Below are 25829 nucleotides of genomic sequence, written 5' to 3'. Positions count from 1 at the left end.
TATGGCAAAGCTTTTGGAAGCTCAAATTCATGAAGAACCAAGCTTTGGAGCTCCATAGCCCTTTGCCAAAGTCGTTCAAAGTATGCAAGGAGAGAAGCAAAGTGAAGAGAAGCAAAGAGGACAGCAGCTGCAGTCTTATTTCACACTTTTGGAGCACTTCCAGAAGTCTATTTTTTACATGCTATATACCATTTCAAAGCTCTGGAAGTCAATAATCCAACGCTTCAAACCGTGTACGATTTGGAGCTGAAATGAGGAAGATATGGCCTTCGGAAGCCAACTGCTCCAGGTTATGCGAATTTCGCATAACACCTTGTGTTATGCGAAATTCGCATAACACCTTCAAAATTCGCATAACCCATGCGTGTTGCGAATTTTCCTTTGCTTTTGCCGACTCGACTTTAGATATTTTCCTTTGTATTTTGTGATGTAATTTCCTTTCTTATCCTTGTAACTAACCAACCACAAGCTTTTGCTTTTGTAAAGACTATATAAGGGGTGGAAATCACCTCTTGGAATATATAGAAGATATATTACGTTTTACACTTAAAATATATACGGAGCTCTCTCGTTTCTCTTTTCTCTTCCCCATTTCTATTTTCTTGGAAGCCAAACAGCCTCTGAGGGCTTTTCCTCAGAGGATGATTGGCTAAAACTTTTAGTTTCTCAAAGTATGGATGTTATGTGATGGCTTGGATGCAATCCCATGGAAATTTCTCGCACCCGGAAGGTAAGGTAGTCGTTTTTCATTAAAGGTTCATTAATGCAAAGTTTGGTTTTTATTTCCTTTGGACAACTTCCAACGGCCAATACTTGATAAGCTTTTGGATTTCTATCCATTAGTTATCTCCTACGAGCTATTGGAAGGTGAGGTTTTCAATTCCAAGTTTTGCATTAATCCGTTAGAACCAATTTCAATGGCCATTGAAAGGTGAGTTTATCACTTGGAATGACTTTGAGTTGTCAATATTTGGTAAGCTTTTGGCTTTAGACCATTAGTTATCTCTTACGAGCCATTCAAAGGAAGTCTAAGGTGAATAACCATTGATGAAATTCACTGCCATCTGTTTTGTCATTTTAAAGGATTAAAACTTGATTTGCTAAATCCATACCGGTTCGGGAAGCAAGCATCACCATAGTTGCAACCCCAACGCGAGGAGCCTATCCTGAGATTTCCAATTTGCATAAGAGCCAAAGCATAGCTATCCTATCTTTGAGAAACTTGTTTTTACACCCTTTCATTTTAGTCTTTAGTGTTAGCTTAAATTAGTTTAAATATTTCTAAAACATTTACATCTTCTTTTAAAGCTAACATCCATAAGAAAATCACCTATTTTCCTAATTTGAATATCACTAGTGTTTGTGAAAACCCTTCCCAGTGAACGATCCTAGAACCACTATGCTATAGTAGCTTGGCTACTTTAGTAATAGTATTTAAGGTATAAATTTTGTTGATACGCCTTTAAAGCTAAGCTACCATGAGTCGAATCAAATGTCAAAGATAGGATAGCTATGCTCTGGCTCTTATGCAAATTGGAAATCTCAGGATAGGCTCCTCGCGTTGGGGTTGCAACTATGGTGATGCTTGCTTCCTTCCCGAACCGGTATGGATTTAGCAAATCAAGTTTTAATCCTTTAAAATGGCAAAACAGATGGTAGTGAATTTCATCAATGGTTATTCACCTTAGACTTCCTTTGAATGGCTCGTAAGAGATAACTAATGGTCTAAAGCCAAAAGCTTACCAAATATTGACAACTCAAAGTCATTCCAAGTGATAAACTCACCTTTCAATGGCCATTGAAATTGGTTCTAACGGATTAATGCAAAACTTGGAATTGAAAACCTCACCTTCCAATAGCTCGTAGGAGATAACTAATGGATAGAAATCCAAAAGCTTATCAAGTATTGGCCGTTGGAAGTTGTCCAAAGGAAATAAAAACCAAACTTTGCATTAATGAACCTTTAATGAAAAACGACTACCTTACCTTCCGGGTGCGAGAAATTTCCATGGGATTGCATCCAAGCCATCACATAACATCCATACTTTGAGAAACTAAAAGTTTTAGCCAATCATCCTCTGAGGAAAAGCCCTTAGAGGCTGTTTGGATTCCAAGAAAATAGAAATGGGGAAGAGAAAAGAGAAACGAGAGAGCTCCGTATATATTTTAAGTGTAAAACGTAATGTATCTTCTATATATTCCAAGAGGTGATTTCCACCCCTTATATAGTCTTTACAAAAGCAAAAGCTTGTGATTGGTTAGTTACAAGGATAAGAAAGGAAATTACATCACAAAATACAAAGGAAAATATCTAAAGTGGAGTCGGCAAAAGCAGAGGAAAATTCGCAACACGCATGGGTTATGCGAATTTTGAAGGTGTTATGCGAAATTTTCGCATAACCTGGAGCAGTTGGCTTCCGAAGGCCATATCTTCCTCATTTCAGCTCCAAATCGTACACGGTTTAAAGCGTTGGATTCTTGACTTCCAGAGATTTGAAATGGTATATAGCATGTAAAAAATAGACTTCGGGAAGTGCTCCAAAAGTGTGAAATAAGACTGCAGCTGCTGTCCTCTTTGCTTCTCTTCACTTTGCTTCTCTCCTTGCATACTTTGAACGACTTTGGCAAAGGGCTATGGAGCTCCAAAGCTTGGTTCTTCATGAATTTGAGCTTCCAAAAGCTTTGCCATAACTTGTCCATGTAGCTCCTCCATCATTTGGCATGCTTGAATTGATTCATAAGTTGATAAAAACATGTAAACTTGCCACAAAATGGTTAAAACCAATTACTAAGGACCTTAATGAATTAATTGAGTTAAATGAATATGATTACTACTCAATGGTGCTTAAAACCATTATAATTAGGTCTACAAAATAGCACTTTTTGGTAGTAATCACTTCAACCAAATCATTAAATAATGCAAAGTTCAAATTCATGTCAAAAGTCTTTTTTTATTCCCAAGATTACATTGCCAAATTCACCATAATCTATTTATATGTCAGATCGGTCATTCGACAAATGCTCTCCTCGTATTCCCTGCATTTTTCAATTAATAAGTGTTGTCAATTATTGTTGAATTAGATGTTATCAATGCTTGTGTTCTTATATAACAAGGCAATTGTACATACAGGTAAGGTTGCAAACATGTCATCTGATGAATTTGTTGAAGGCATCATTTCCATTTGAATGTCACATTAGGAAAACAAATTACTTTCCTACTATGTACTCATAATGCCATGAAAACAATTATGTTAGTTATTTATGTAAGTATAGCTAAACAAGTTCATCTTTGTGGCAATTCCTTATTCAATCTGACATACCATATCATGCTGATGACCAGTTTGAGGGATTCTAGCTTTTGTACACGTTTGAATTGTGTGACCCACTCTTTTACAACGACTACATTGTCTTCCCTTCTGAAAATTAGTTGCAAGTTTACCTGGATTTCCTTTAGTCTTCACAATATTTGGATCACGAACTTGGTTAGGACTTATGGCTCCATCTGCCGCTACTTTCTTCCCTTTCAAATTACTGTTATACAATTCCTCTATTCTCACCGTCAAATTTTCTATTTCATTTTTCGCTTCTAGAAATGAAGATGACGTATCAGATGCATAGTAGGAGAGCTTGTTGCACATCAAACTCAATGAACCATATCGTACAAACCGATCCATGTCTTTATCCGTCTCATTCGTTGGTGTTGATCTTGTATACATCTTTGCTAACTTTGTCCACCTCTTCAAAATACATGAATGAGGAATCTCTTCCAAATGCTCCACCTTCATAACAATAACCATGTGGCAACAAGGGATGCCAATTGACTCAAACATCATGCATGAGCATTTTAATGTTACAATATTTGGGCAAAATTGGATTTCCCATTTTAAGTTCAGGTGTCTAAACTTAGATAATGTGTATGCCCGCATTGAATCATCACTTACAAGGCCTACCACAAAGAATAACTCTACATTTTTCATCTCCTCCCGAAATTTAAGGAAGGATTCTTTCGTGGCATGATTTTCAAGTATGGATAGCTTGGTTGAAAGCACGGGTGAAGAATTGTTCAACTCAAACTCCGTCTTTGCCTCATTTTGCCATATTCTCAATATCGCCCTATCAAATTGTTGTACAAACTCATAAAGTCGCAAACGAATTTTTAAGAATCTATTTAAATATGCATTCAAAATCTCACACCTTTATGTGTTTCTCATCCCTGCAAAGAAATTTCCACATAAATACGCCTCAGCCCATCTTTTACGTTTCCCATAAATCTCGGTGACCCAACGATTCTCATTAAGACCCAAATTTTCAATCATTTCATGCCAAACCTTTTCAAATTCTTCCGCATTCCCACGCATGAACATGCACCTTGCAAAGATGCTTGTGAAGTCCTTAATATGCACATTCGTGAATGCATTTCGTTGCAAATGCCATGAACACAGACGATGACACGCATCGGGTAATACTTTTTTAATTGCCTTACGCATAGATTTATCCATTCAGTTACTACGGATATGGGTTTCTTATTCATCATTGCAATAAGAAATGTCTCCAACACCCATTAATATGTACCAACACTTTCATCTATCAATAACACACTACAAAATACCACATTGGTGGTGATGATTAACACCAACCAACACTACTAGAGGCCTTTTATAGGCATTTTCCCTATACATTGTATCAAATGCTAGGACATCTCCAAAACACGCACAATCCATTTGAGTAGTTGAATTAGCCTTAAACAAGTTTGCTAGTCGACTTTCTTCATCGACGTCGAATTTATAAAAAAAAATGAAGAATCGATTAATGCCTTTCCACACAAGTAAGCTAACACGGCTTCCGCATCACCGTCTTTAATTTCAATTCTACGCTCTGTATCAATGTGATTGTACATATCTTTTTGTGTGAAACCAACGTGCTGATTTTCCCCTGATTGTTTGACCATATATTCCATAATTTGTGTGGTTTTAACACCTACTTTACGCAAAACATCAACTTGTGCCTTATCTGGATTACTTTCTGTTCGATGAGACCGAAGGAATTGTGTGCTGATAGCATTGACCAAATTATGATTATGTTCTCCTATAAATTCCTTTACAATCCACTTTCCATCTTTTCTATTCAAGCCTATCGAAATGCAGCTTCACATCTAACTCTAGTCAATGATCATAGCTCACGCCGTCGCTTGTCATTTTCAATAAACTTTGTCACTCGATGTCCTTCTCTAGAACACACCCATTTTCGAGATATTATATCTCCATTCTTATCTCGCTTCAATCATCTTTTCGAATACTAAATCCGGTTACTTTTGCTAATATGTTGTAAAATGTTTCAGCCTCATCTATGCAATCGAATTGCAATTTGTATACTTCTTCAACTGAAATACCCTTCAACACCTTCTCTTTCAAAACGTTTCCACCCAGCTGGTAAGTGCCACTAGTATATGCATCGTAATTGACAACGTCCTCCTCTTTCACTTCAAACTCCCGCTTGATTGTTTTCTCCTTCACAGATTGCATTAGCTACATTTCATAAATAACGTAAAAAAAATTGTTCCAATAATGCCTTAACAAATTATCCTATCACTTTCATATCAATTGATTGCATACTTGAAGATAAACCAAATTCGACTTCGTCATCCATTCTTGACTTTGGAAAAAATTCAACCCGATGAGAAATTATTCAATCGGTGTACACTGCACACGTGTTAATTTCCCCATGATTTCAAATTTAAAAAGTCATCTTTTGCAAAATAGTAACAATGTGCTATAGACAATCAAAAGCCAAACTTTTTAAAATCATTATATATCAATTAAAAATCATTATGTAAGGGGAAGAACTTCTGAAAATGCAAATGTGACACCAATACCATCAAAAGATGGCGTTACCCAATGATCGACATTTGACATCTCTGGACAAATGCAACAGAATTTAAATTGAACTTTGATGACCAAGTGAAGGAATAGTTAAATTGAACTTTGATGGATATTTTTAGGGTAACTTAGGATTGATGGAGTGATTCAAGATCATCAAGATTTAGTAATGATAGCATATTACAACATATTTTAAACTTGCAAGTGATGGTTTTGATGTTGAGGCTAAGGTTGTAGTGCTTTTGGAGGTCCTTGTGCAAAGAACAAGATTTGGGATTGTCCAACTTTTTGGTGGAAGGGGACTGTGTTGTTGCTCTTGAGTAGCTAAAAAGAAAAGAGGTTCAATTGTATTGTTCCTCGTAAAAGGAATATATTCTCTTGCCTTGCTCTAAGCTAGTATAATGTGGAAGAAAGTGGTCGACCTACAAATTAACTAAATGCACTTTTTTTCCTACCGGTAGACACTAGCGATTTTGGTGCTGCATAAAAAAAATTGGCAATGTCTACCGATTGAGAAAATGTATCAACCGGTCCCATTTAACATGGATAAAGCTAATTTTATGTTTTCGTTGTTCGTTTAATTAAGGCCTTCATTCCTTATCAGGACGTTAGAATGTTGTCCTACTTTTAATGCTTGTACACTGTTTTGATTCTTGTTAATTTTTAGGGAAACTTAATAGTGATTGTTGTCATTGTTGAATATTTTTAGAGAAGCCTGATAAGTGATCATTCAAAATTTATAGTGGAGATGCCGGTGTGGAGTTTCTATAAAGACATTTGTTATATTATTATATATCCTATTAATTTTTCATAATAAGTAATTTGGGAATGTTACAAGTCTGAAGATGAAGGTACATTTGTGTTTCCTAGTTTAGCCAACATGTGAGCTCTACCATTTTTTGTTTGGGAACCATCAAGTAAATCTGTAACCTTAGCCATACTATGTTAAAAAGTTTTTCATCATTAAGCTTAGTTGCCATATTCAAGGAGTTTGGCAGGCACAATAATTAATAGCAGTCATGCACATTCTTTAAAAACTTGAAAAATCATCTTTATATAATACTATCTAAAAGCATGGAGGATTTTGGGTACGCTTCCAAAATTATTCAAAAATTACCCCATTTTGGGAGTCAATCACACACATTTCTTAAGGTAGATTCTCTCCTTTTAAGTCAGTTGAATAGGTATTACACTCTAATTTTGATGATAGTGTGATTTTTAAAGACAATATCAATCATTTATATATATAAAAAAATCAATGTCAACTTTTATTCAATATGAGATAATAATGCCATTGTGTTGGAATCATGTTTGATTGGGGAAAGCCCATAGGAACATTATTGAGAGCTCCCTTTTGGTATTCTTGCCTTCATCTGAAAAGCCTCTACATTAACTTTCTATACATCTAAAGTCAACCAGATGCATTTCCTAAATCCAATCTCATTAAAATCCATCCAATCCTTTCAAATTGAACTTGCCCGTCCTTGTAGATTTTCAGCTTGTTTCTCTCACCTTGTTTAGCTGTATGGGAGCTCAATATTGTCAAATATATAGTTGTACCTTTTCTTAGTTGATCAGAATCCTAATTGTTAAATTATGTCTACTAAACCCGATTGATGAAAACACTTTGTCGAAGGTTATCTTTGGGCTTAATGACATCCATTCTCGAATTTGTTAGTACAGGTTGCCATCAACAATTCGATCGTTTTCAATATGGTCGACCTATTGGTCTTTATTTTCAACATGTGACCACTTTGCAATGTTTATTGGTTGAAGAAACAATTAGGCTGGTTGAGAAAAAAATCAACCGGTAGAGAAATTATTCAACCATTATACACTTATTAAACAGTTAACTGATGCATATTACTATAGACAATCAAAATCCAAACTTTTTAACATCATTAGATACCATTTAAAAATCAGCATTAGGTTTTGGGAATATTTTCCCCATCCATTTGAAAGTTGAGGGCATTCAGCTTAAAAAATATATTATGGATTTGTTTAGCAAATCTTTATTGAGTTAAGGATCGTACCGTGAAAATGGAAAGTGCAAGTGTGATGCAGCTTGACCTGAAGATTTGTCTTCTAAATGTTTTTTGTAACCTATGCTCCAACATATAGCAGACCTCGTTCACTCTCCAACCTCCTTAGAATATGTTCCCTTCCAAATATATACTAACATATCTATGTGGTTGGTTCATGGAGTTTATTACATATTTTAATAGGTTGCCACATGTAGAAAACCAACCACCACAATGGTACACTTGGTGGTTGAAAGTCACCTTTTCTGCATCATTTTTTAGGTGCCATTAAATATAACATTTATAAGCAAGAGGGAAAGTCGACCTAATGTGGATATTGTTTAGACCCATTTCAAATGGATATATGTATAACTTTACAAAATATAAAGTGGAGATATGGACTTAATTGATAATATTGACATTTCTTAATGTTGTTTACCCTATTTGTTGTAAGCATGTTTTCATACCATTTCCTACTTAGTATAGATTTTCATCAATTAACGTGCTTTATTTGTAATTAAGGCTTCATAATATATCGTAGATATGAGAAAGGTTAGTTAATTAAATTTAATTACTTAAATGAGCTATGTTACGATATCCTACTTATGGCAATTTTAAATAAATTCAGTTTCATTAATTTATTTCACTTATCATGCTATATCCTACTTATTCAAACTGTTTGTCATACAACCATAATTAATTTTAAAGCCCCTATTATAGTATATGTTAGTTAATTTAAATTTTAATATATTAAGTTCACTATATATTATTAAAATCATCATACTATATCCTACATATCAGAAAGGTTAGTTAATTAATCCGATTTAATTAAATTAAGTTCTCATATTTTATTGTCTTTAATATAAATTTTGTACAAATAACCTCAATTAATTTAATTAAGGTATATCAAAAGATTTATTCATATAATCCATTATAAGTTAAATGAGTTCATATGGAAAATATTAAATTAATATTGTAGCAAATATAATGTTTCATCTATGTAAGACATTAATTTAATTAAATTTTATGAGTTGATAAACTAGATGTTTTTCCATATAATAGGAAGGTCGACCAATATTCAAACCCAACTTCTAACCCTTAACCCGTCTGTCTTCCACTTCCTTCTTCTTCTTCATCCTCACACAATACCTGAAGCCCAATCCAAATATTCATGGCTCCAAAATGAGCACAGGCCGAACCATCCTCCACCAATAGCAAATGGAGGAGAATGGAGGTAGCAAAGATGCATGAGACCAAAGGAAAGAGCTCCGACCCACAACGACCTAGTGACAACAAACAGAAGACCTCGGAGGGAGCACCATGCACCGACAACAAAGGGAAACAACCGATCGTCGAAGCAAGTACTGAGGTTCGTAAGAAGTCCACCTTTGATCGATCTACGTTCACAACCCCTGAGCTAGCACAAAGATTTTTAACCAGTTGGGAACCGGTTCAACAGGTCCAGCTAGACAGCCCCATTTAATAAACACGTTGCATTGTTTTGGCCAGTTCTCCCTCATCCAAGCTCAGAATTGAGAGCCATTTTTTTTTATTCCTTATTCTTTGAGGAATCTGCTGTTAAAGTTTCAAAATTTTTATCAATCGGTTGGACCAGAGGGGAATCGGTTCAACAGGTCCCCCTAGGCAGGCCCGTTTAATAAACACGTTGCATTGTTTTGGTCGTTTCTCCCTCATTTGGGCTCGGAATTAAGCGTTGTTTTTTTTTTTTGGATTCCTTATTCTTTGAGGAATCTGCTGTTAAAGTTTCAGAATTTTTCTCAATCAGTTGAACTAGCTGGGAACCGGTTCAACAGGTCCAGCTAGGCAGCCTTGTTTAATAAACACGTTGCATTGTTTTGGCCATTTCTCCCTCATCTAGGCTCGGAATTGAGCGCCGTTTTTTTTTTTTTTGGATTCCTTATTCTCTGAGAAATTTGTTGGTAAAGTTTCAGAATTTTTCTCAATCAGTTGAACCATTTGGGAACCGGTTCAACAGGTTCTACTGGGTAACCCCAGTTTTAGCATGCTTTGACTCCCATTTTTGTTGTGGCTTGAGCCCTTAGGCTCCAAGGCACTTGTAGGCCACCTTTAGGGTCAGATTTCAGTTTGGCTAGATGTCATGTGAGCCCAATTCGTGGATGGGAAGAATGTGGGTTAAGCGAGCATGGTTTGGTTTGATGGAATTTAGAGGGATGTGTGCAAAAGAAAGCAAACCATTTATTTCATTTCAACCTACTTCCCTCCCTTGTGGGTATGATATTTGATGTTTGATCGAGAGTTCATGTTGTATGCTTGTATTACTTGCCTCACCTTTTCCTTGCAACGCATGGCTGGGGACCACAGGTATGCACTTTGGCTTTGGATAATGAAATTCACATGAATGCTTGGTGCATGATTGCTATGTATATTTGTTGTGAATTTGAGCTTATTAACTGACCTCTTATGTAGCGCTTGGCTAGGGACCTCAGGTATGCACTCTGACTTTGACTTTTTGAGTGTATGTGCATGCTAAATACTAGGCGGGTCTATGTGATTCATGTCATTTGTTTAGCCCAAGGTTTGTTTGATCTTTGACCCATATGCTCCCATATACCAGTTCATTAGTAGAGACCGAGTTCCGAGCCTAGAGGGGTGCTACCTCGCATGAGGTACATCTCGATAGGTAACCTGATCCCCGGACCCAGAATCTAGTTTTCGCAGACCACTTTTTCCTTACTGGAGTCATGCTGGGGTTTTTGTTCTTACTTAAATTTTCCCCATTTAAAAATAAAAATAAAAAGTAAGTGGAGACTCCAAAAAAAACTGTTCCTCACTAGGACAAATTTTTCAAAACTCGAAAACCAACTTTCCCTTTCACCTTTAAAATAATGAGTCGCGCCGGTTGGTGGATCGGGTGAGGGTCCATAGTGATAATGTTTATGCTATAAATATGTCAAAATATGATGGCCATGATAGATGATTTTCAAGCATGCATGATTAAAAGTTGGTTGTGGCATAGGAGGTTGGGACATGCTAATATGGAGTTCATTTTCCAACTCAACAAAGATGAACTTGTTAGAGGCCTTCCCAAAATAAATTTTCAAAACGATAAAGTTTGTGAAGTGTGTCAAGTGGGAAAAAAAATCAAAAACTCTTTTAAAAACAAAAACTTCGTTTCCACATCTAGGCCACTTGAGTTGTTGCATATGGATTTATTGGTCCCTCTAGGACACGAAGTCTTAGAGGAAAATCTTATGCATATGTTATTGTGGATGACTTCTCTAGATACACATGGGTCATGTTTTTAATTCAAAAGAATGAAGTCTTTTATGAGTTTTCAAAGTTTTGCAACAAGGTTCAAAATGAAAAAGGTTTTGCAATTACTTGTATAGGAAGTGATCATGGGAGAGAATTCAAAAAGATTAATTTTAAAGAATATTACAATGAGCATAGAATTGACCACAATTTTTCAGCTCCTAGAACTCCTCAACAAAATGGGGTAGTTGAAAGGAAAAATAGAACTCTTTAAGAGATGGCAAGAACCATGCTAAATGAAAACAACTTACCAAAATATTTTTGGGCTGAAGCGGTTAACACTTCTTGTTATGTTTTAAATAGAATATTATTGAGGCCCATTCTTAAGAAAACTCCTATGAGCTTTGTAAAAACAAGAAACCCAACATTAGTTATTTCAAAGTCTTTGGATGCAAATGTTTTATATTAAACACCAAAGACAATCTTGGAAAATTTGATGCAAAATTGGATGTTAGAATTTTCCTTGGTTACTCAACTTCAAGTAAAGCTTTTAGAGTTTTTAACAGAAGAACCATGGTTGTAGAGGAGTCCATCCATGTTATTTTTTATGAATCTAACAATTCTCACCAAGAAAGAGAGAGTTTTGATGATGATTTAGGTTTGGAAACCTTCATGGGAAGATTACAAATTGAAGATAGAAGGTAACAAGAAGAAAATGGAGAGGATCCCAAGAAAGAAGAATCACCATTGGCACTACCCCCTTCTCAACAAGTGAAAGGTGAATCAAGCCAAGACCTTCCTAAAGAATGGAAGTTTTTCATCAATCACCCACAAGATCAAATTATAGGTAGTCCATCTAGTGGGGTAAGAAATAGATCCTCTCTTAGAAACATTTGCAATAATCTAGCTTTTATCTCTCAAATTGAGCCTAAAAATATAAATGATGCTTTAGATGATGAAAATTGGATGATTGCTATGCAAGAAGAGTTAAATCAATTTGAAAGAAGTGAAGTATGGGAATTAGTACCAAGACCTTCAAATCAAAGTGTTATTGGAACTAGATAGGTCTTTAGAAATAAAATGGATGAAAATGGCATAATTGTTAGAAATAAAGAAAGATTGGTAGCCCAAGGTTTTAATCAAGAAGAAGGGATAAATTATAAAGAAACCTTTGCCCCTGTAGCTAGGTTGGAAGCCATTAGGATGTTACTTGCCTTTGCATGTTTTAAAGACTTTGTTTTATATCAAATGAATGTAACAAGTGTTTTTTTAAATGGTTTTATATATAAAGAAGTAAATGATGAACAACCGCCCGATTTTCAAAGTTTTAACTTTCCTAACCATGTTTTTAAACTTAAAAAGGCACTTTATGGTTTGAAATAACACCTAGAGCATGGTATGAAAGATTGAGTAAATTTCTTTTAAAAAAGGTTTTAAAATGGGAAAAATTGACACAATTCTTTTCATAAAAACCAAAAAAAAAAAAGATATGCTCTTAGTTCAAATATATGTTGATGATATCATTTTTGGTGCTATTAATGTCTCTCTTTGTGGAGAATTTTCTAAGTGCATGCATAGTGAGTTTGAAATGAGCATGATGGGATAGCTCAACTTCTTCCTTGGACTTCAAATCAAGCAACTAAAGGAAGGAAACTTCATCAATCAAGCAAATTATATAAGAGATCTTCTCAAAAGGTTCAACATGGAAGAAGCCAAAACAATGAAGACTCCAATGAGCTCATCCATCAAGCTTGATAAGGATGAGAAAGGTAAATCCATTGACTCTACTATGTATAGAGGCCTGATAGGTTCTGTTCTATATTTAACCGTTAGTAGACCCAACATTATGTATAGTGTATGCTTGTGTACTAGATTTCAATCTTGTCCTAAAGAATCTCACTTAAGTGTCGTAAAAAGAATCCTTAAATATTTGAAAGGGATAATGGACATAGGCTTATGGTATCCTAAGAGTGATAATTTTGAATTAATTGGATTTTCGGATGTCAATTTTGTCGGTTGTAGGGTTGAAAGAAAAAGCACCAGTGGCACTTGTCATTTCTTAGGACGCTCACTTGTCTCATGGCATAGTAAGAAGCAAAATTAGGTAGTTTTATCAACAGCGGAAGCCGAATACAAAGCAACCGATTTTTGTTGTACACAAATCCTTTGGATGAAACAAACACTTAGTGATTTTGATTTATCTTTTGAACATGTTCCTATTAAATGTGATAATACTAGTGCCATAAGTATATAAAAAAATCTCGTGCAACACTCTAGGACTAAGAGTATAGATATTAGACATCATTTTCTTAGAGATCATACACAAAAGGGTGACATAACACTTGAATTTGTAAGTACAAAAGATCAACTTGCCAATATCTTTACAAAACCTCTAAGTGAAGAACAATTTGTTGATATTAGAAGATAGCTAGGGGTGATTTCTTTATGATCTAATGATGAATTACTGAATTCTTGATGAATATACCTTTTGATTGCATGAATTCCATGTCATATGCATCATATAGATATATACTTAGACAATGGTCAAATTTCGACCAAAAATCAAAATTCCTTTGGCATTGGGCATAAAAATTTGTGGATTTCAACTAAAAAGGGCAAGAGAAGGATCACAAAATGAGAAAATACGTAAAAATTGAAAAGTCAAATGTTGACCGCGTTGACCAGACGATCGACCGGTTCGTCGGGATTAGGGTTTTAAAGGGACTCCCACAGTTCATTTTCTCACTAGTTTCCTATAATTCTTTAAGAGCTCTACCGTTTCAATGAGTGATTTTTGAGGTCATTGCAACATATTGAAGGCTTTGGATTGGATTTTTGGGAAGTTTGGAGGTTAGGGTTTCGGATTTGGGCCACCTTATCTTCTTCCCGTGCATCATAGTCAAATTCCTCTCCATTTTTGCATGCCTAAGGTTTTAGTTGTGAGCATTTCTCTCTCTACCAGCCCCTTCTTCATTGTTTCACTCTTTATCATGGCTGAGAGACGAGAGTTGGCTGCCTCTAAGGCATAGGGCAAGCACCCAGTTGAGTCGTCTCAACCAAGGCACACCAAAAGGCTAGGTTTGACACCGCCTTGTTCTGTTCCATGGAGGACTACCAACGGTACAAGCAACACTTTGCTCAGAGACAAATAGTTCCAGGAAGAAATATTAATTTTCTCCAACTTTAACATTTTGGATTCGAGGCCATTTTCACTAGGATGGGTTGGTTGCCCGTGGTGATTGTCTTGGAGCCAATTTTTCCTACTTTGGTGTGAGCATTTTATTCAAGGGCGACTTATGGTTTGGGTGCCCCCTATCATATCTACCGTCAGAGGAGTCAATATTCGTCTATACCCGGAGAGTATCTACCGCATTTTCAATATTGCTCCGATTGGACTCAGAGTGTACAAGTCCAAGATTTGGCCCATTGTACCAGGATTTGAGCCTAGAGAGGCCATTAAGAGGATTTGTGGCCTTCCAAATGCCTAAGGGATGGGCAAACCCTAGGCTCACAGCTTGACCGTAATCAGTAGAGTGTTGCACCATATGATATATTCTATCATTCTACCATGGGGCGGCACCAAGATAAGGTCTCTTATTATGAAGCATTTCTCACTGACTCTATTCTGATTGGTAGACGGATCCACTTGGGGTACTTGATGATGATGCACATGATCTCATGTTGCAAGAGCATGGCCCGCGTACTCCCCTATGGCCACTTCCTCACCAAAGTGTTTAAGGATGCTGGCATTGACTTAAGTAAAGAGATAGACTTTGAGGCCCCCAACGCTTGATACTTATGATGATCAGTCCATGGGATAGATGAAGTTGGAGAAGGCCCCCAATGGTTCTTGGGTTAGGAAAGCAGATAGATCACCTACACAAGCTCGGGGACAAGGACAAGCACATCCTAAAGTTGAGGAGAAGGTTGAGATATGAGACATGGAGGGTGGAGTAGACCCTTAGAGTGGCTTTTAGCAGAGGGATCCCAAGCTTAACATTCCTGCACTTCAATCAGAGGGTGTTCGGTTTGAGGCTGCCTTCTCTAAGTTGATGATGTTTGAGCCAACTTATACAGTGGGACCATCTACTCATCCGTCATTTATTGAGCCTCCTCACATTGAGATACCACCTCCTCAGGCACCTCTCGGTCCTGACCATGCTCCTTGGATAGATTTATCTGCTTATATTAGCTCTCTAAACACTTGCATGGAGGAGTTTGCTATAGTCAATGATACTCGGTTCTACTCCATGGAGGATCGCATGGATCAGTATCAAGCTGACTTCACTTCTCAGTTTGAGCATTTCCAATAGAGGTTTGAGGATCGCATGGATCAACACCAGGCTGGCTTCACCTCACAATTTGAGCATCTCTAGTAGAGGATTGAGCGCATTGAAGATCGCCTGGAGAGTCAGCATGAGGAGATGATGGTTTACCTGCACTCTGTGTTTCCACTTCCACCTCCTTAGCCTTGATTTCGTAGAGACCCCCTTTGTTCCTTTTTTATATTACCAAAAGGGAGAGATATTTTAGGATCTAGGAGACTATAGGAGACTTACATGCATATCATTGTACTTACATTGTCATATCATCACTTGGATCGTACGTATTGGATTGTGATACATTTGACTTATATATGATATGCCTATATGTTTCATGACTTACATTGTTTCTTATTGCAAATTTTCTCTAGCATGTTTTGATCATCTTAGTTTTTAACTTCGTAAATTTTGATTGTTGACCCATGATTGGTTTGATGGGGAGATTCTTTTTCTCCTAGATAACCAAGGTTTATCATCATAAAAAAAAAGGGGGAGATTGTTAGCCCAAGGGTTCTCCTAACCAGGTTTTGATGATAACAAATCATGGTTAAGTTACAAATTGATTTGAATTATAAAGAATTTCAGGTATTAATTTGGAAATTCATCAAAGAACCAAATGGATGCAAAATCAAGACCTTTGGAAGACTTTTAATCATAGAAAACATATGTAAAATGAATGCATGGGTGCACTTAGGTTTTACATATAATTTCATGCATCTTTTAAAAACTTGGTTTATTCTTTAAGGTTACAGTTTCATCAAAATCGAGTTTTATCAAATGAACCTTAGGTAAATTACTTCAAAATTGACATATAACTTTACATAAAGACCTTGCCTAAGTGTTAGAAGAGAAAAAACCAACAAAAGATAGGTTTTCGGGCCAAAAATTGTGAACCGGTCAAGACATTGGCCAACCGGCTAGGGGTACCGGTTGATCGGTTACCTCTTCCCGATCAAGGTCCAGTCAAGGAGTGCAAAAAGCACTCTCTCCCTTCCAATAGACTTTCCTTCTTGGTCGAGGTATATTGCCTTCCTGGTCGACCTCCAATCGAGGTCTGGTTGAAGGTAAAGGTCACCTGCCAAGCATTAAGTGCTCTAAAGGCTAGTGAATCGATCGACCTCTAACTCGACCGATTGAGGCTGATTTTTTGGTTTTCTTGGCTCCCGAGGTTAGAAACCTATAAATAGAGAGCTCCACTTCATTTATGAGCAAGAGTACACCTGCATTTATTTGTCTACCTAGTTGTTCTTGCCTAAAAGTTCTCATTTCTTTTCTTGGTGCATTAAATTCCCATTTGCATATCCTTTAGAGCACCTTTGTGATTCATCCTAGCCTTAAGTTGTATTTGAGCTATTGTTGACCTAGGTTGAGAGATTTATTCTTGTTGATTGAGTGTTAAAGCCTTCAAGTGAGTTGAAACTTGAAGAGATTGTGTAAGAGCCCATTGGAACCGAAATCTAAGTGTAAGGGTGATTAGAAGCTTGGTTGGAACTTCAAGTTAGTAGAACCCTCACTCGGTTAGGAGCTTGAGGAGAGTGGATGTGGACAAGGGAGTGTTGAACCACTATAAAATATGAGTTTGATTTATCTAACTCTATCTCTTTATATTTGCCTCTCTTGTGCTTAAACTTGTTGTGTTTAAAAAGATTTAAAAAAAAAACCCAATTCAACCCCCTCTTTGGTGTTTTTCTCATTTAAGATTAACCTTTATTTTCTCAATAACCTTAAGTTATAACTCACCATAAGTCCTGTCCAATATGCAACAATACACACTAGTGCACTCACCATGAGAAACCCATCCCAATAGCCAAGACCAGTCATCTCTCTAATTAGGAGGTGGTGCACTATAACCTCTAATGGGTTACCTAAGCCCATGAATCGACTCTGAACAATTCATCTATTTGCAGGGAACCCATGACTTAGATCTTCTATGTAACTCCTAATGCACCTAAGTCACATACAATGCAAAATATGTAGGTAAGAAAAGTATAATACATGGAATAAGGATAGATAAAAGTGAAATTGGAACATCATTAAATAAGTAATGAATTCCAAATTTATTATATCATGTCAAGTTTTTAAGGGCTCTATCCTAACATTCAAAACCTTAGGATGTAAATTCAAAACTAGGGAGTTGACTTATATATCTCCTATGATTTGGGTGAAATTATAATATGTTTTAAATATAATTATAATTAATAAATTTATTTGAAACAAACATAACAAACTTACTAAGGGTGTAAAGATCCCACAAAGGTCCCATATCATATGTCCTCACCTTAACTTATTGAGAAGAGATAATTAACTTTGAAATATAAAGAGTTCATAACATACAAATAAGTTAATTAATCATAGACATTTACTTTAGAAATTAAAATATTGTAATGAATAATGAATTATAACATTATAAAAGGTAGTAAATCAACAATATGAATTAATGTAAGGTAACAAAGATAGATGTAAGGACACCAATAACATGTGAATTTACAAAAGTTTTAAATTTACAATCAATTATGAAGATAGAAACAAAAGTTGTAAAGTTACAAATAAATTGTGAAGTTATAAAGGTTATAAATTCACAAACAAATTGTAATGTTAGAATATGTGTAAAGTCATCAATAGCCTTTGTAAAGTTACAAAAGTTGATAAAATGTTATAATTTATTGTTATTCCTATAAATAGATGAAAGTGCATCATGATTTTAACTTCAATTGTTAAAAGATATTCTTCATTTCTCTTTCTTTGCTTCTCTCAAAATTCTAAATCTGTAGCACAAAGCTAAAAGGGCATGCATGTAAGCTTGTGGAGAGTTTTGCAAATGTGAATACTTCTTGATTATGAAATCATTTATCCACACGTCAAGATCAATAGTGAACACTTTATTATCAATGATTTTTTTTTTCAAGTTTTTCTAACACGTCCAGCACTTATGATAGACCAAGATGTCTCATAAAAATCCATGTAGTGCTTGGGTACCTCAAAACTCTGAGCATCCCAGTGAGTTTGGCTGGCTGCAGAAGTGAAACTAGAAGCTAATAAGAATACAACACTTGAAGAAATCAAGTGAAATAACAATAGAAACTTCTCTATACAATCACTTATCAACAATAAATTACAAGGCCCTCTTTTTATAGGTACTAGGAGCGGTTCCTCTCTTTATAAGGTTCCAATATGGGATCATAGTAATCATGTCAAACTGCTCAAGCATGTCAAGCTACTGCAAGCACATCAAGCTGCTCCAAGAATATGAAAGCTCACCCAAAGGGTTCTTTAAGGTTGTGTTTAACATTCTGAAGTTGTCTAAAACTCTAGGAGAATGATAAAATTGTAGATCCAATAAAAATAGGGGGTGGACCGGGCCCCTGACATTTATAATTTGTCATGACATGGATTTGAATCAAGTTTAAGCAGATAACTTCTTAGTGGCAGTAACTCCAAAATTGTATTACCTTGTGACCCAATTTAGTACGAACTTCTTTACAAATACCTATAAAATTCCGTAAGAGTACTCTACCATTCAATTTTAGTGAATGAGACACCACTCTATCAAGATAAGAACAAATGAGAATATTTCTTTTATTATTGGAATGGTAGTTTCTTTGTAGATATCACAACATGCATAGTAACCCATCACAACTAATTTTAAAGCATGTCCATTCTCCAAATTCATCTCCTTATAAAATGATCATTTATATATAGAACATAATAAACAAAGCTTTCATCAATATCAGAAAGCAAACCCACAATGACATATATACAAAAAGAGAATCTTATTAATATATTGACTTTATAGAGCACATATTTCAAGTGAAAGGGAGTGTGGGCATTTTAAATTCAACATTATCTAGGTTTAAAGCTCTTGCTAACTGTTACTGATAACAAGAACTCTGATGCTAAAGTCCATGTAAAATCAGGTGTGCACCATGTTGGGGTTGCATTAAAAGGCTACTAGGTGCATGAGCATAGGATGGGGAAAGGTCAAATGAGAAACGTTGTAAGATCATTGCCAAAGCCATTTTCGCTTCCATCATTGCAAAATTTTGTCCAACGCATATCCGAGGACCATAACCAAATGGAAAAAATGAAACTTGGGTCTTTGCTGCCTTAGAAACTCCTTCTGAAAATCTTCCCGGGTTGAATTCCTTTGCATCCTCTCCCCAAATTTCATGATTGTGGTGAATTAGGAGGATTGGCAAAGCGATCAGCACTCCATCTGATAAATACAATCCTCCCACTTGGCTGTCGGCAAAAACAGTTCGTATGAGCATGGATGCTGGTGGATATAACCTAAGGACCTCATGAAAAATCATTGTAACCTGCAATATAGAAAATATTTTTATCATGAGAATTCATTATTGAAATACACTAGATCACTAATAAGCATACATCAAACTATGAAGGAATTTTTTTAATATAGTCATGAAAGAGATTGTTTGACTTTTTTCATGACAGATACTTTCATGTACATAGGACCATACAGTAACTGGTCAATACAAACTAAGAACCCCTTGAATATATATTGTAGCCTTGAGTTTAATATCAAGATTATCTTCGGTCTTGTAAATGATTGATACTAAGTATTTGCATAAAGTTTTCACCACACTTATAACAACCTAACAAGCAAATAAAAAATTCACACAAAGAAAAGAATAGTCTGTCCCCCCTTCTTCATTAAAGTCAAGTGGCCACTGCTGATGCGTTGTGCATGTAGATGAGGAAAGAAAAATTCCATTGGGGCTACCAAGTATCTGCATATAGCTTTCAATTAAAGAAAAAAGGATACAGAAACAAAACATATTTTGTCTTAAGATTGAAAAAAAGAAAAAGAGTAATATATTATTTTCAAGAAGAGATAGTTACTATATTGAATATATATTGGATTGGTACTCACAATTTTGAGGTGATTTAAGCCATCGCCATCTGGTTTTTTATTACCAAAAACTTGTAAAACCTCTTCCCTTGCACGAGCTTGCCAGTTTGAATGCTTGCTTAATAGAACCATTGTCCACAGAAGTAAAACTGAGGTAGTCTCTTGGCCGGCAAAGTAGAATAGCTTACACTCCTCAATGACATCTTTGATGCTCATTCCAACATTCTTCCTCTCATCATTTTCTTGCATTTCTCTGTAGTTGGATTCCATTAGCAGACCTAATAAATCATGATTAGCAGTTTCGCCAACTTTCATTGCCTTCTCTCTTTTCTCAATGATACCCTTCAACAATGCATTGACTTCATTTCTAATTTGCCTCATTCTCCTGTTTATCTTTGTTGGGAAAAACCTGCTTGGAAGTAATCCAAGTAAATGAAGATCAATAAAATACAGGAAGCAACTAATGCAATTTCATCCATGACTTTGTACTTGATCAATTTCTCGGAATATCCATGGTGTTCCAAAGATGAGACTATCCAGACATTAATTGTCCATTTGGTCTACATATATTTTATAGTAGTATTTCACCATTCATCTTGCTAAGATGTTCTGCCAATAAAAGAAAAGGGGATACTTGAAGTTGATTTTTGTTTTCAAGACAGCTACATTCTTTAATTTGAACAAAATGAAATTTCTTAAAATAGAAAGCCAAAAATTGGAAAACTTCCATTTTAGAAGATAAACAAATATTAGTTGAGAGCCATATTAACAAAATAAATGAAACATTTTATAGTTCTTAAATGTTATAACAGTTGTTAATTTTATTCTTGCTTTTGTCCCATGCTGGATCAAACCCTTGTTCTTCTTCTTCATTTTTATTTTTATTATTATTATTATTATTGTTGTTGTTGTTGTTGTTGGTGATACTGTGAAAGATATAGCATATGGGTATTAGTACTGAGGTTCAGATTAATTCCTTGAAATATTTTTTGCCTACCTCCATCCTGGAACATAAACTGACTGAGTAACCTGGGCTACAAGATGTGCTTGCTCTTTCTGGAGTTGGAATATCCTTCTTCCTTCCTCGTAGCTACTACCAAATGCTGTTCTTGAAATAACATCTCCCGTCAAAATTTGAAGATAGGGCCAAATGTCCAATTCACATGAGTCGTCCATGGAGAGCTTCTTCTCCCATTTATTGACCATATCACTACAACTCAATTGGAATGCCGATACCATGTGCTATACAAATTCAAACACAATTAATAAATTTAGAAAAAATTTATCATGCATAAGAAAAAAGATTACAAGAGGCAGTAAAATTGTGAATATGTCTACTAAATTATGGAACATTCGGAAATTTATTTTCTTTCCTATAAGAAGAGGGCTATGCAGAGAAACCAGGCAACAAGTTGGGGTCTGGCTGCATAACCAAATAAATATTGCCTCAAAAAGTTAACCATATCCATCCTTTAATGTATTTATTCTGCTCTCACAATTTCTAAAATTAAACATAAAGAAAGAATGGGAAAATAAGCATGATAAAATTACCTTCAACTTCTCTAGATGGAAAGCTGGGTTTATGATCTTTCTACGTTTAGTCCATTGTTCACCTTCCAATGCAACAACACCAGTAGCCAGCAGCTTGCCGAGAGGGTGCGGCGGTGGTTTTTGAAAGACATTGTGCTTTAAGAGAACATCCCTTATCAGCTCAGGCTCCATAATATTTACTACTGGTTTTGGGCCCAACCATGTAAAACTATTTTTACCTGCATTTTTAATGCCCATTGTTGGATAATGGTTAGAAAGGATCTAAAGGACCTGGGTAGTCAAGCAGGCAAATGCAAGGCTATCTAATTGAAGAAGCTCAAATATCTAAAGAAAATTATAATGATTTGATTAATTATCAAAAGTCAAAAGTTCATGCAAAATTTGAAAAGATGAGAAACAATTAGCATAAAAATTTAAAAGCTATTCACAATTCCCAACGATTAAACAACTTACAAAGTAAATAATCCAATATATACCTACATATAGCTTATAAAAAAATTGAATGGCACAATTAAAAAGAATAAAATAATCCTAAATTTGTAAATCTAGCCCCTTTCATATTTCAACTAAAAAATTAGTTATTTTTTTATATAAACATCTCTTAATATTTTTATAATTTTTTTTGGTAAATTTAAAAGAAAAAAAAAAGAATGTTATTTTTATAAGAAAAACAACAAGTATATTTAAAAAAGTGAGTTTTCACACTATATAAAAATAATTATAAAATAATTTTTTTTTATATTAGTCAAAGATAGTACCTAAAATGATAAAAGATAATACTTATATCGTTAAAAGGTAGTAAATTTGATATATAAAAAAAAGTACATGAAATGTTAATTATTTTTAAATAACTGTTTGAAATTTGTATTTTATAATTTTTTAGGAGTGTATAAAAACAGGTTTTTCCCGAGTATATTTTTATAAAAAAATGAGTCATTTTTTAGACTGAAAAGAAAAATAGTAAGTATTTTATATATATATATATATAAAATGAGTCTTTTTTAAATGAGGACTTTTTTTATAAATTTGGGATTACTTGATTATTTTTAATCAAATAAACCTTAAAAGTTACACTCCTAAGTAGAAAAAGGAAATTTGAAGTACCATTGAAATTCCATTTGGCTATAACTTCTTAGAGAAGAAAAAGAAAGGACAGGAAAAACAACTAATAAAAAAAAAAGACCAGAAAACCAACATCCATTGGGGAAAATTCCACAAATATTTTAGTGCAATGATAAAGAGAAGTTAATTTTCATACCATATTTCTGGATGGAATGATTAAAAAATGGTAGAACTCGCTTCACAATATCATCAGAGAAGCTGATGGGTCCGGAATTTGCTTCGTTATTCATCCTCGACATCTCTCTAAAATCCCCATGCAACAACCTGTAGGAATTTCCAGTCAGACCTTGCTTCCTAAGGCATCTCTCTAGCTTCTTTGGTCTCAACCACACCCAATTCAATAACCTCCATGCAAATATGAGGAGAGTAATAAAAGCAAAGGAAACTGCAACTGAGCTAAGCTTCATTTCCAGGAGCGATCTGTGAATTGCTTCACAGTTGAGAAAATCAATTTAGATTAATACCCCTATCACTTCTTATCCTATCGGATTCATTGGCCAGGAATTAAAGTATATAAGACACTATTTTTTCCTCAAGATAAGAACAAGTGTGATCGTTTTAAAGTCTTCAATCGTTTTAAAGTCCCTATCGATGTTAGCTTTTCAACTTCTCAGTGATTTATAATATTTCACTGAGAACAAGTGTTAGACTCACGTTTTATCATTTTAAAATCTTCAATCGTTCCTATCAATTAATGTAATTAGCTTTTCAACTTCTCAATAGTTCATAATATTCCAAACTTTTTCAAAGTATCACCATCTTTGCTAACGTCATTGCTTATTAGCAATTGTGCCACAAAGGCTATTTTGAACCACAAACTGGAAAAAAAAAAAAAATCAGAAATAAAAATATAAAACAAAACCAAAATATAGATCAATAAACCTAGCCCGTGACCTTAAAATCATGTTTTTTGAGTTTTGACAAGAATTGAGAAAATACTTTTTTTTATATATTTTTAAAAGATACTTAGCCTTATATACAAAAATAGAAATAATCTTATATACAATAAAAAGTAATAAATCAGATTCTACCAAGAAAGATCTCCATCCTCTATATTGTTTAGGAAAAGTCAAATATCTCCTTATTTCAATTTAGGCAGAGTCAAATATCTTTATATCTCCAATATCCCTCCTCAAGGTGGCATGTGAAACACAAACTAGGAAAATAAAATCAGAAATAAAAATAAAAAAATAAAACGAAAACATAAATCAATAAGCCTAGCTCGTCATGTTAAAATCATGTTTTTTCACCTCTAACAAAGAAAAAAGGTACAAGAAAAATCTTTTTGATAGCTACACTTCTTACTTTTTACCACCAACAAATGAATAATGGCAATGACAAATAATATATACCACATGTTTTTATTCGTCATTCTTGTGATTCTCTTATGCCACATGAGGCCATTAACATGGGTATATAGTCTTCACAAAATTTTTAGTCCAAAAATTAATTATTTTTTATTTTTTTAACTTCTTTGAAAAAAGAAATAAATTATTACAAAAGGCACATAGATAATTTTTTTAATCCAAAAGTTAATTATTTTTCATTTTTTAACTTTCCCATTTGTTATAAGGGCAAGAATAAATAAGTCAATGTGAAAGACAAATATTTTTTTACGTGAAAATCCACACAGTATTCTCGAGACCATTTAGATATAAACATCATGTGGTTAGAGACCTCTAATCACAAATCAACTATTCGAAAGGACAATAGATAGATTTACTTGATCGATGCTATCCCTAAGTCTTACTCCCCAACACGTCCATTGAACTTCACATCCATGGTGAAACACCATGTGTACTCCTAGTGTATTTTACTTTTGTGCCTTATGGAATCTCTTTTCTAACCTAACAAATGAGAAGATAAAATGTTTTCAAGAGTTTGGGATACAAGAAGGCTAATCAGGTCTTCTCAAAAAGTGCATCTAGACTCTCCATATTGTCTTTATAGCACATGTTGTAGATCATACTTGGTGTCCTTCACTTTGTGCCCTTGTGTAGCACATCTAGACCCCCTTTGTGTGATTGTTCCTATACTCCTTGGTGGGATGTTCAATACTCGTCTTTAGCATTGACTTTTGAGCCACTTTGAAAGACTTTTTAGATATAGTTTTGGATCCACAATATGACTTTAGTGTCACCCTAGGAGTCTCTAAAGTTTCAGTATGTTTGGAGTTCAAATAGAGCTTCATCAGTAAGAATCGAGCCCTTTTTTGCCTTAATTAGTTTCATCGATTCAAATAGTTTAGGAAACTGGTTTAGTAAGTTCAACCAGTCTAGGGAACTAATTTAGTAGATTGAGGTACCAGCTCAACCAATTGCTAAAAAGTTCCTTATTTTGATCCTTTTTTATTCTTATTTCTTTGTCAAACTTTTTTACCCTTTTTTTAGCTCTTAGGCTGGTTTTAGGGGGTTTGTGGGCCTAAAAACCTAAGGTTTTGAGTCTATTTATTTGGGTTTTAATTTTCAAGGGTTTTAAAGATAATTTCAACTTAGTTGGATGTTGGAAAGTTAGTTTGGTTAGACTAGTTCAAATTGGACTCAAAATTTTATAATGGATAGGTTCCTTGATTTGAGGAATTATTTGAATCAGATTTTTTTTTCCATCTCTTTTTTTTTAGCATAGGAATTATCTATTTTCTTGTTATCTAAAAGGATGTAGCCCATGTTTTGAAGATTAGAGCAATAAATATAACTTTATCCAAAAAAAAAAAAACCCTATCATGGTTTCATGGTATTAGAGCCAGAGAAGAAAAAAAAAAAGTAGAAGGATAGTGAAGACTGCTATGACTAGTGCAACTCACAGGGAGGAATCTAATGCCTCACCTGGGACT

The 25829-nt window shown here is 34.7% G+C and overlaps 2 protein-coding genes across 2 annotated transcripts in view; both read right to left on the bottom strand.

The window, feature by feature from the left end:
• Positions 1 to 23506, bottom strand: part of LOC100258661 (cytochrome P450 CYP72A219) — a 41586-nt gene extending 18080 nt beyond the window's left edge. The window contains 3 exon segments of the mRNA XM_059735350.1: positions 21321 to 21565; positions 21875 to 22092; positions 23133 to 23506. Of these exon segments, the coding sequence (XP_059591333.1) occupies positions 21321 to 21565; positions 21875 to 22092; positions 23133 to 23403 (734 nt within the window). The 5' untranslated portion in view covers positions 23404 to 23506.
• On the bottom strand, positions 19207 to 21314 carry LOC132253415 (cytochrome P450 72A397-like). The gene is made up of 2 exons (XM_059735351.1): positions 20345 to 21314; positions 19207 to 19769 (listed from the first exon to the last, which is right to left on the bottom strand). Exons 1-2 carry the CDS (start codon positions 20702 to 20704, stop codon positions 19347 to 19349), a joined length of 783 nt encoding a protein of 260 aa, XP_059591334.1. The 5' UTR covers positions 20705 to 21314; the 3' UTR covers positions 19207 to 19346.
• Positions 23507 to 25829: the final 2323 nt, after the last annotated feature.

This window comes from Vitis vinifera, chromosome 19 (assembly GCF_030704535.1).
Source record: "Vitis vinifera cultivar Pinot Noir 40024 chromosome 19, ASM3070453v1".
Classification (NCBI taxonomy): Eukaryota; Viridiplantae; Streptophyta; class Magnoliopsida; order Vitales; family Vitaceae; genus Vitis; species Vitis vinifera.
Note: the sequence above shows the minus strand (reverse complement) of the source record. Positions and strands in the feature narration are given on the sequence as shown.

Coding starts and splice junctions, on each gene's coding strand:
- LOC132253415 (XM_059735351.1), bottom strand. CDS start 20,704: ATGAGGCAAATTAGAAATGAAGTCAATGCATTGTTGAAGGGTATCATT. Junction 19,770..20,344: donor GCTTAAATCACCTCAAAATT/GTGAGTACCAAT, acceptor TCTATATTGCAG/GTTACAATGATTTTTCATGA.